The sequence below is a fragment of the Prionailurus viverrinus genome, chromosome C1, assembly GCF_022837055.1.
Source record: "Prionailurus viverrinus isolate Anna chromosome C1, UM_Priviv_1.0, whole genome shotgun sequence".
Taxonomy (NCBI): Eukaryota; Metazoa; Chordata; class Mammalia; order Carnivora; family Felidae; genus Prionailurus; species Prionailurus viverrinus.
In genome coordinates this window covers 38,592,762-38,604,848 of record NC_062568.1, presented here as the reverse complement: position 1 = coordinate 38,604,848, position 12,087 = coordinate 38,592,762, and the positions used below count along the sequence as shown (strand labels likewise).

The 12,087-nt window shown below is 41.1% G+C and overlaps 1 protein-coding gene across 3 annotated transcripts in view; it reads left to right on the top strand.

Annotated features, from left to right (window-relative positions):
- MYO1B (myosin IB) overlaps nucleotides 1–12,087 on the top strand; it is a 190,916-nt gene that overhangs the window by 122,132 nt on the left and 56,697 nt on the right. For all 3 annotated transcript variants that reach the window (XM_047870439.1, XM_047870438.1, XM_047870437.1), the window contains exons 8-11: nucleotides 5,551–5,649; nucleotides 7,277–7,380; nucleotides 9,368–9,515; nucleotides 9,795–9,913. In XM_047870439.1, the coding sequence (XP_047726395.1) occupies nucleotides 5,551–5,649; nucleotides 7,277–7,380; nucleotides 9,368–9,515; nucleotides 9,795–9,913 (470 nt within the window). The remainder of the gene's footprint in view (nucleotides 1–5,550; nucleotides 5,650–7,276; nucleotides 7,381–9,367; nucleotides 9,516–9,794; nucleotides 9,914–12,087) is intronic.

The following is a 12,087-nucleotide window of genomic DNA, read 5'->3' as shown; positions in this document are numbered from 1 at the left end:
TACAATTGGCTTACACTTTTATGTGCTGTCTACCTCATGACGTGTTTACATATGTCCACATCCATGCCATTTGTAGGAAATGGAATATAGTTTTACTCTTTTGGATGGTTTGGGATTTATAACTTTCTTTTTCCTTTTAGATCATACCTTTGCTATTATTGATGACAAGGTGCTGACTAGGAGCAAAGCTGCCTGTTGGAATACTTCCTAAAGGAAACTCTGCTCTGCTTTGTTTTCTGAGAATATGTAAATATTGAGGTGGAGGTGGAGATTACCTGTACATGAGTCTGTTCTCAACAGCGAGTGAATATTCATCAATAAACAGTGTCTTTTTAACCTGTCTTCTTTAGGATCAAAATTCGCCAGAAACTAAGACACACATTGTCTGGTTTATAATACAAGGCTGGGCATTTTTTAGTGCTTCAATATTCAGAGCTTCCAAAGAAGACAGAAATAATCAATCATTGGTTGTGAAGTATCCGTAGCAATAAGACAAATTTCCAAGAGCAATTCTTTTACCCTGTAATGGATGGCTTTGTATAAAAATCCATGCTTTTCTTTTTCTCGGTTTTACTGTGGCGGTTTTTCTTTTACAAAAATATTTTTACCGGAGCATTTCGGTGGTTCAGTCGGTTGAGCGCCCGACTCTTGATTTCAGCTCAGGTCATTCTCTCACGGTTCATGAGATTGAGGCCTGCGTTGGGCTCTGTGCTGACAGTGTAGAGCCTACCTGGGTTTCTCTCTCTTTCTCTCTTTCTCTGCCCCTCCCCTATTCTCTCTCAAAATAAGTAAATGAAACCTTAAGAAAATTTAAAAAAATATGTTTACTCTGAAGAAAGACTGTATGTTTACCATGAAACAAGATTATATACAAATATAGAAGAAGCCAGGTGTTTGTTCAAATATATCTAATTAGGATAGTATATCTAATAATAAGATATCATGGGCTGTATCTCATTAATTTTATTTCAGAGTTGGGTATGGAGTTTTAGATTCAGGTATATACCTATGCGAGTAAATTTTTAATCAATAGATAAACATTAAATTTATATTAGAAAAAATCAGTTGTGAAAATACACATGTGCTATATGTATGTAAACAGATGCTATAATAAAAAACAGTAGTTGATTAGATAGATAATAAGCCAAGTTTGCCTGGTGTTTTAAAGCCCAGTTTGCACATGCAGACACAGAAACCCTTTCATAGCTTCTCATACACTGGGTCCAGCTACCTATAGTGTTGACTTAATAATTCCAAGACATTGATTTTTGAGAAAACTTTAAGCTGATTTCTGAAAAATTACAATGCCGCAGTGGAGGTGGGGGTCAGGGTAAAATTGTAATGTTGTGGCGTGCCACGTGGTTCATGTGTGTCAAGGCCTGTGGCCTGCGGGTGGATGGAGATTCCTGTGATCCCCAGGCTGAGAGAGAGCCCCATGGCGAGCGTTCTCATTTGCTCTCCCTGCAACACGCATGCACGGTGCAATTTGTAAGAAGACCTTTGTCCCACCTTTTTGACTTTAAAATTTGTTACTAGTGAAACTTCCTGATTGTCATCCTTGAAGGCTTTGTTGTCTATTTCCAGGAAAAGTACAAGGTTGACTTTAGAATGTATACTCTAATCCATGAGCACACTTAAGCTCATAGAGTTTTCCGCTGAAACTACCATCAGTCATGCTCCGTAACTCACTGGTTACTTAGAGCACATGCCCATCGGTATTGCTAAATGCATCAGTGAAGGGGCATAAATGGATTCGAAAAACCTGAATGCCACTCAGACACTAGATCCATAATATTTATCTCTGAGCAATTGGAGAGGAGCACAGGATCTCGGGGTGGGTCGGTGTTGTGCATCATGGGCTTTCATTGTCATTCTAGCCTTCCTAGCAAAAAAGCTGATGATTCCTTAAGCCTTGGACTTGGACCATTTCTTTTTTTTCAGGAAGGTAGACTATACATAAAATACATTTAATCTTGCCATCTCATCCTTCATCTGTTATGTTCTAAAGTAATGTGATGTTCTTTTTTCTTCCAAACCACTACTTATCCTGCTATTCCTTTGCCAATTAAAAGACTTCCTTCTCCAGCAGGTGCAAAAAACATGGACATTTTACTTCTTTCATGTCTTGTACTGAGGGGAGGCTGGCCTGTGCTGTGCACAGGCACATGTCCCTGCCGTAGACTAGCTGGTAATTAGTCAGGACTCGGAAAGCCCCTGAATGACAGGCTCATTCTGGTAATAGTCAGGTGGCAATACCATGCTGGGGTAGGTGGGGAAGTTCTGCTTCCAGAACCTGTGTCCCTGTAGGTTTTCTCCTTTAGAACGGCTTGATAGATTTATTTCTTCCCTTAAAGTGTAAGTTTGTATCAGATTTAATGGGAACTTAAGTTTGTATTTGGAGAAAGAAATGCATCTGCATTGGAATACATGGAGACTCCTACTGTCTTCTCCACTAGGTATCTCCACTAGATATTGGCATATCCTGTACTGTTCTTTACTAAATCTTCTGAGCAGAGGCTCAATCAGTGGTGGCAGGAGCATGAGAGGCCGAAAGGAAGGCTGAGCCGGTGTTTGCTTTGACTTAATTCAGGGGAACATTCAGTAAATTAATTTGGTCGGGTAGCAAGTCTTTATAGTAAATTTAATTTATGTTCTGTGCTTTGAGTAATTATTTGATATGGCTTCATACTCTTAGATTATGTTGGTGCATGCGCCTTTAAAAAGGTAGAATCGGGGGGCGCCTGGGTGGCCCAGTCGGTTAAGCGTCCGACTTCGGCTCAGGTCATGATCTCGCGGTCCGTGAGTTCGAGCCCCACACCGGGCTCTGTGCTGACAGCTCAGAGCCTGGAGCCTGTTTCGGATTCTGTGTCTCCCTCTCTCTCTGACCCTCCCCCATTCATGCTCTGTCTCTCTCTGTCTCAAAAATAAATAAACATTGAAAAAAAATTAAAAAAAAAAAGTAGAATAGGGAATGGTTTTACGCATCAGCAAATTATTTGGGGCAAACCTTTTCCCTGATTACTTTTCTACCGAGAAGCTTGTAACTTAGGAGAAAAGTCATAAAGAAATAGGAAGCTCTGGAGTAATAGACTAAGCATTTTAGGTGATAAAACCTTCAACTGCTTTGTAATAAAAGGTTTTTTATTTTGTGACTGAGTTGCTTAGGTGAAGTCATGTATTTTATGTATGTAAAGTATGGCCTTTCCTAGTGTTTATGGATTTTGCATTCTTTTTTCTGGAAAATTACAAACAGCAGAAATGTGATATCTTAGTCACCTGAAGCTTTCAATTCTGGCTGTGTCACTTAGTAACAGTGTGCTGTGAGCCTCATTTTCTTCTATATAAAATAAGGATTATAAAGCCAACTCAAGGGAGGTGTTTGGGGTTGAATAGGATTACGAATGAGAAGCACGAATGCAGAGCAGGTCAGTGAAAGTTCCCTTCCTATTCCCCTTTGTACCTTTTCTTTTAAACACACATTGTAGTATGTTTCGTATTTGAAAATGATAGTAATCACTGATCATATCAGCACGTGTGGTTCAAGAAGTACATCGACCAACATTCCTTTCCACGCTGTGCACATTGTTCTTGAACTTGGTGGCTGTTCTCTGCTAAATCTTCTAGCCGTCACTGTTTTATACTCTTCATTTCCTGTCAGCATTTGTGCAAAGAGCGCCAAGCATTAGGCTGGCAATGCATTGCCGTTGTACAGTGTGGCCCTGTCTTGCTTTGAGGGTATTATTTCATGTCTTGAGGTACCACAATTTGCTTGTTGGAATGTGACCAGATAAGTGACATCAGACAGCTGTCATCCTTAGTAAGGTGCGCCTATGAAATGAGAGGGAAGCAGGCTGCCAGTACTCTCAAGGTATATGGCGGTATTCTTAACGCTATGGGAAGAGCCTGGGGGTTGTGGGCTTTGACCCACATGGTCATTCTGCCTTCCCCACCCCCACCTCCTGCTCTTTCTTAAGGGCCTCGCCATCCCACCTTGGAAAGAGGTGCTGCTGTTGGCTTGGGTGCTGGGAGAAATCGGGAGCAGGTGTGGCTCTCGAATGTCTTCATATTTGCAGTCGGTGCTGGGTGCATTCCCAGTCCCGGCGCGTAGTGGGTGAGCAGTAAGTGAGCTGATTTGAAGGAAATGTGTGTGAACAGATGAAGTGAACCATAGCATTTGTTTATATTTTTCATGCAGTTGACTTACTTTCTTCGAGGCTCGAGGAGTTTCCTATGAGGATTAGCTTCTCCATGAAGAATCTGCTCATGCTCTGTAGATTCTTTCTTCTGAAACTGTGCCTGTATTCTTAGAACACCATAGGAGCTTGGTCACATGATCGGTACAAGCAAACTGCATTTTTATCTTATCTGCTTGTTCTGTCTTCTGCTTTGTGCGGCAGTATTTACTTCTTAACTGAAACAGTCAGTCCTTAGAGATGATGAGTAGTACACAACCCCTTCTTTTCTAAATTTTGTCTCACTGGTGCTTTTCAATTTTCAATTTTCTTTAGTTTTGCTTAATATAAAGTCTTCATTATCCTCCATGTATGATTTGAAGGAGGGTGTTGGCAGTCATCCAAGTCAAATGGGCGCTGGAGATGAAAATGAAAACGTGGGAGCATCCCGTTACTATAATTTTTGAATTTACATATTTTTGTTCTTGTTTTGGCCAATTTAATTTTATGTGTCCTTGTAACCCATCTCTTCATTCTTATAAATGACCTTGTGTCTGGGGAACACCCTAGGACTTCTCATTTACCAGATCCACACTCTTTCATTCTACCTAGGCTCCTCTTCCCATGCTCATATGGATTCCAGAAATACAAATTGAGAAGTTCAATGACCATGCCCAGAGAACTTGCGCGTCTTTTCTCTCTCACTCATTTGTTGATAATGTTTAGATTTCAGCCTGACTGGAAATCAAATGTGTGTGTTCTCTAAAATTAATAATGGGATCACTGATTCAGAATTTTGTAACTCAATTTGGCTTTTGCCTACAGAATCCAGAGCCCCTGTTATATCACTGGTCGGTGGTAAGCAAGACTTCAGACAGGAATCCCCTCTGCCATTGTATTTACTTTGCCACCTCTTGTGTACTGCCACATTGTCTCTTTTTTGTGGTTGGTTGGCTTTTTTTCTGTCTCTCCTTCCTTCCTTCCTTCCTTCCTTCCTTCATTTTTGCATGAAAGTTTGAAAACTTGATAAGACATCTCATCACTGGATAAAAGTATCTGGAATCAAAGAAAGTATCACATATAACACCAAAAGAATATTAATATGGAAAATGTTTTGTCTTTAATCAGCTTGTTGAATGTATTGTTGAACTTATTTTGCATATTTACTATTGTTTGAAAAGAACCTGGTTTGTTTAATTTGCTAATTTTAGTTATAGTGAGGCTTCTTCCTGAAAGAACTGAAAATGTAGTTTCTGTTATTATTTCATTAAACACAGAAAATGAAAAAGAAAGTGAGGGGGGTGGGTGGGGAAGAAGAACCATGGTAGATTTGAAAGCAAATTAATAATATACTATGATTTGACTCTTTTCTCTTTAGATCTTTTAGAGAAGTCTCGAGTTGTTAAGCAACCGAGAGGTGAAAGAAACTTCCATGTGTTCTATCAGCTGCTCTCTGGTGCCTCTGAAGAGCTCCTCAGTAAGTCCCTTTTTCTGTGTTTTAATTTAATTTTTAGTGTCAAAGCATTTTCCAAAGCATTCTTTTTAATTTTCTTCAAAAATTTCTATGACTGTGGTTGAAGTGAAGAACATGGTATGTTTGCTTCTGTCATCCTACCCCAGAATTTGCTTGCTGTATGTCCCTATGTCTCACCAGATGCTGTGCATAGGTCTCAGATGGTTTACTCAAAGAGCTAACTGAATATTGGAGGAGGTGGATCATAATTTTGTTTTGATGTGTTTTTTTTTTAATTTTTTTTTATTTAAAAAAAAATTTTTTTTTTAACCTTTATTTATTTTTGAGACAGAGAGAGACAGAGCATGAATGGGGGAGGGGCAGAGGGAGAGGGAGACACAGAATCGGAAGCAGGCTCCAGGCTCCGAGCCATCAGCCCAGAGCCCGACGCGGGGCTCGAACCCACGGACCGCGAGATCATGACCTGAGCTGAAGTCGGATGCTTAACCGACTGAGCCACCCAGGCGCCCCGTGATGTTTTATTTATTTTGGAGAGAGAGAGAGACAGCGCAAACAGGGGAGGGGCAGAGAGAGGGTGAGACACAGAATCCGAAGCAGGCTCCAGTCTCCGAGCTGTCAGCGCAGAGCCTGATGCCTGGCTCGAACGCGTAAATCACAAGATCATGACCTGAGCAGAAGTTGGACGGTTCACTGACTGAGCCACACAGGCACCCCAATCATAAATTTAAACAATAAAATGGAAGAATATAATTGTTTCACTGAGGAAGAAGAAATTAGCAGGAGCCAGGAGAGGAGAACAGTTATTTAAAAAAAAAAAAATTGCTCAGTGAAAACTTAAAAATAGTGGGAAAACATTTGTAATTGATAAAAGAGTTAAAAATCTGACCTCTGGCTATTTTAGAGAACTAATATAAGTCCATCAGAATAGTATCCAATAATGAATAGCTAAGTGATAAAAGTTTTGAGCAAATAGTTCAAATTGTAAGTATGGAAAGTAAATGACATTTGGGGAAGAATCATTCTCACTAATAATCAACAAGTGTAAGCTAAAACAGCACTGAAGTGTTCACTATTTACATGTGTTAGCAAAAGTGATTAAAAAGGACAAAGCTGGCAGAATTGTCAGGCGCTGGTCGGCTTAGAGCTTGTGGGTGTCACTTCAAAGTGAGGACTTCTTCCTGGGGACTAATTAGCAATCCAAAATAAGTCGTAAAATGATCAGAGCCAGGTGCACCATTTTTTAGAATATATCCCAATGAAGTAATTCAAAAGAATCCAAAGAACATTTTATATGAAGACCTTTATCGCTGCCCTAATGTTCAATGGCACGGGACTCACTAGGCAGACATCATGTTACAATGAAATAGTATATTGAAGATGTTTTGTATTATAAAAATATGGAAGGGGGCTCACTACAAATAAATGTAAAAAAAGTAGTTTGAAATATGTACAACAGTGGTAAAGGTAGATTTTAGAAAAATGCTGTTGGTATTTGGGTATCAATTTTTGTTCTGTTGATTCAGTATCTAATATATGAAAGTCACTTTCATCTGGAGGTTTTAAGGAATGAGATATTAAAGACGGTTAGACTTACTGAGTAACTTACCAACGCGTATGTATGATTCAATAGATAAGCTTACACTCGAGCGAGATTTCAGCAGATATAACTACCTGAGTTTGGACTCTGCCAAAGTTAATGGAGTGGATGATGCAGCAAATTTTAGAACTGTTAGGGTAAGTAAGATACAGTCCTTTCATTACTGTTTAATGAGGTGCTGCCTTCACCTTATTCTGTGACTGAACATAATCAAGGTAAGCAGCATTCCTTTTCTTTTTTCTTTTTCTTTTTTTTTTTTTTTTTAACATTTATTTCTGAGAGACAGAGAGAGATGGAGTATGAGCAGGGGAGGGGCAGAGAGAGAGGGAGACACAGAATTCGAAGCAGGCTGCAGGCTCCGAGCTGTCAGCACAGAGCCCGATGTGAGGCTCAAACTCACAAACCATGAGATCATGACCTGAGCTGAAGTCGGAAGCTTAACCGACTGAGCCACCCAGGCGCCCTCCTTTCATTACTCTTTAAATTGGGTGACACTCTTTTGCTCATTTGGAACTGGTAACAATTCTGAGTTTTCTTAAAACCATAACTCATGCCCCCTAAGGTTTTAGAATTATACAATTTATTGTATTCTTACTAAAATCCTACAATATTGTAAAGGCCCATGCTTTACTGGAGCATGCGATTTTGCTATTTACCAACAGGAGCTTTCTCATTATATTATCCTAACTCTTTTAATGCCGTCTTTAAATTCCAAATATTTTTGTAGCCATAGCTTAGTAGTTAATTTCCAACTGTAAGAACTGTCCCAGGAAAGCATTAAATCAATACTGTTTTTGAGAGAAAACTTCCAAAAATCACATGTAAGCCAGAATGAGTAGCATTTCACGTTCGTTAGAAAATAAATTATTTTATTTTTATTTTTTTAACGTTTATTCATCTATTTTGAGAGAGAGTGCGAGTGGGGGAGGGGCAGAGAGAGAGGGTGAGAGAATGCCATGGAACCCAGCGTGGGGCTCGATCCCACGAACCCTGCACTCATGACCTGAGCTAAAATCGAGAGTCAGATGCTCAACCAAATGAGCCACCCAGGCGCTCCTGAACATAAATTGTTTTAAACAATATCCTATCTGCTATGTTTATGTGCGCTTCAAAAATTACTCCTTTATGACATGATATGGTAACTGTACTTTACTTTAGCTGTGGTGGTAGGGAGGCAGGAAGTAGGTCAGATTAGCAGAAATAAGACTGGCATCAGTTGATCTTCAAGGCTGAGTGAAAATAACTTGGCGTTCTTTTCCTGCTCTCTCTACTGTTGTGTATGTTTGAAATTTTCCATGACAAAAAAATTATATTACTCCCATTGCTAGGCTAGGTAGTCTCATCACAAACAAACAAACAAACAAATAAAACAAAACAAAAAAGCTGTTCGCATTTATTCTCAAAAAGAGTATTTCTCTGAGTATGTCATTTGTTAAAGACTCTGTAAGCATCCTCATACAGCAAGCCTCTCGCTTCCTGGACATGAATTAAGAGTTGAGTTCAAGTCCAGTTCTATAACTGCCTTGCCTGGCAAATCATTGGCACTTAATAAAAGCTTATGACTGAAGGAATGTTCCCTGTTACCTGTAATGACTTGGGTCGGGCACTTCACCTTTGCAGACCAGTTTTTCTCTTGTAAAATAAACGAGGAGGTTTTTATATAGGAGTCATAAAAGCTTTTTGTTCGGTTTTATTTCTAGCAGCAGAACCCGGTATAAAAAAACAACACGTACTCACACGCATACACGCATTGTGCACACGTGCACACAGACGACACACACATACACACCGAGCTGCTGCGGATGAAGCGGGGGTTGGAACCCAAGGCTTGGCTCTTAGCCTCCTCTTCTTCCAAATTCCTCTTTGCTCCCCTCCACCTCTTTGCCCCAGCATGCAGAGTGCCCCAGGGACCCTTGAATCACAGCTTGAAACCATTAAACAAGCTACAGCCCCAACTGGTGCTGTCAGGTCTGTTCTTAGGTTTCCTCTTGGAGGGCTTATTCTGGGGCGCTTTGTCTTTTTTGTTGTTGTGTGTTTAGAAACAAATCTGTTGCATGATTCATTAAAAAAATAATATAAAGAGTGACAGAAAGAAAACAGCTGCTTTTCTCCCCCCACTCCCAGAATGCCATGCAGATTGTGGGTTTTATGGATCACGAAGCTGAGTCTGTCCTGGAGGTGGTGGCAGCCGTGTTGAAACTGGGGAACATCGAGTTCAAGCCCGAATCTCGAGTGAACGGTTTAGATGAAAGCAAAATCAAAGATAAAAATGGTAAGTCAGCAGAGAGTCAACCTTATATAGCAAACTTGCTTTTGAGCATCTGCCCACTTCTTAATCTAGAAAGAAAACTTCTGTTCACTGGAAAACTTCACTGGAAAATGCTTTCCAGAGAAACTGAACAGAAGCATAATTCGAGCTGAGTTTTAAGTCTTCTGAGTTCTACATTTTATACTATTTGATTTGAATGTGCTTTAGGAAGAACATCCTAAGCCTTGACAAGGATTTTTAGCAGCACATGTGTAGTCACTTTTTGTGTCCGTCCCCCAACAGAGTTAAAAGAAATTTGTGAGTTGACCGGCATTGATCAATCAGTTCTAGAACGAGCTTTCAGTTTCCGAACGGTTGAGGCCAAGCAGGAGAAGGTTTCAACTACACTGAACGTGGCTCAGGTGGGTGAAACATCGTGGCCAGAAAGTGAGTTTTTAAAAAGTCTGTGATATTTTTACATAAGTGGATGCAAAAATTTCATTTTGCAGGTTGTTATCTTAACTGTCCATACTGTATTGCAGACATCATTCTAAGCACTGGGAACACAGCAGTAAACTAAACAGATAAGGATCCCTGCCCTCGCAGAGGTTAAAATTTTGGTAGGAGGAGTGGCCATAGCCAGTAGGCCTCGTAAATAAATGAATTTATACGGCAAGCTAGCAGCAGACAAGGAGAAAAACGAGAGCAGAGTAAGGGAGACCCACTGTGCTGGGGCAGGGAAGTTGCGGCTGAGTGAGCTGGGAAATGATACCACTGGCATGATCTGCCTTGTATTTCAAAGGGTCATTCTGGCTGCAATGTGGAGAGCAGAGTGCAGCGGGAGAATGGGTAAAAGCAAGGTGTCTTAGTTGGGCTACTATAACAGAATACCATAGTCTAGGTGGCTTAAACAAACAAAAAGAACCATTTATTCCTCAAAGTTCTGGAGGCTGGGAGTCTGAGATCAGGGGACCAGCATGGTTGCATTCTTGGTGAGGGCCATCTTCCTGGTTGACAGATGGCCACTTTCTTGCTGTATCCTCTTCATAGGGCAAGGGGTGGGGGAGGGGAGGGTGTGCTCTGGTGTCCTCGTCCCCCTATAAGGACCCCAGTTCCATCCTGGGAGCTCTGCCCTCATGACCTCATCTAAATCTATCTCCTAAGGCTCCCACCTTCAAATACAATCACATTGGGGATTAGGGCTTCAACATATGGATTTGGGGCTGGGAGATGATACAGACGTTCCGTTCATGGCACCAGGAAGCTGCAAGGAATTGTGTGCTAACCTAGAATTGATGGTGTTTGAACCAGATGGTAGCAGTAGAGTGAGAAGCGGTTACACCTGGGTACATTTTGATGCTGTTGGCTTAAGATGTGGCATGAGAGAAAGAGAAGAGTCAAGGATGGCTCCCAACATGTTTCACTCAAGCAACTGGAAAAGTAGGATTGACATTCACTAATTTGGAGAACACAGTGGGAGAAGCCAGTTTGGAGAGGCCAGATTGGCTTTCCTGCCTTCCTTTTCATATACCGTCCATCTGAAGACAATGAAATCTTTCTAAGACTCAAGTCTGATTTGCTTACTTCTTCTGTCCTTTGGTTCAAGTTCGGTGGATGGATGAATGGATGGATGCACGTGTGGATGTTACACCAAGGAAGCTTCTGAAGCCCCTTTCAATGTAAAGCCTTTGTTCTACAGCTTAGACTTTTTCCCACCCGTCTGTGCTGATCTGCACTGGAATTCAGTGACTGATTCGGCACTTTTGGCACAGAGGCCTACTTTATTCTCACCCTATAGTCCAACTGTATTCTCCTCCTCTTTGTAAGTGGCCTTAAGCATCTGTAAGACAGTAGGTGGATTTAGTCTTTCTCTTTGCCTCTCTGAACTGGTCTTTGCTACTAACCCAAGGATGCCTATGTGTCTGCAGCTTTCAGTGTTGATTTCTTATTTCGGGTGAGGTGCTTTGTCTATGAAAAACACTATAACTTGGGTTATATGTAAATTTGATTTGTAACAATCCTCTTCTGGTTAGAACTGTTGTGTGTCCTTCTTCCTAAATTACTGCTTCTGCTGTCATGTCTGTCCAGGTCAGTCTCACTCATGCAAAGTCAGATGGTGAGTCACTGACTTAATCAAGAAAAATTCATTGAGAGCCCGCTCAGCACAGGCCCCCATGTAGACCATTAGCAAGGACATAAGGGATGAAGGAAGACGCCATGGAGAAGATGGTTTCTGAGCCAGACTTGAAGGATTTAGATGAATAAAGAATGGGCAGTAGGGGGTTTCAAAAAGCAAACTGTGAGAAAAGCCAAGTTTGGAGTCCACATCAGGGGGAGGGGTGGTCTAGCTTGGCCGTAGCTTTAGACACGCGAAGGGGATTCAGAGCAACATGGCTGGAAAGGTTCAGTGTTGAGGTGGTTCTCAAACTTTAAAACTTGAGTGTACCTCAGTGCCACCTGAAGGGTTTGTCCAACACGGTTTGCAGGCTGTGCCCCTAGGCTGCTGTATTCAGTAGGCCTGAGGTAGGACTGAAGAATTTGTATGTCTAACAAGTTCAGTGCTGCTGCTGCCGGTGGTCCAGGGACCACATTTTGA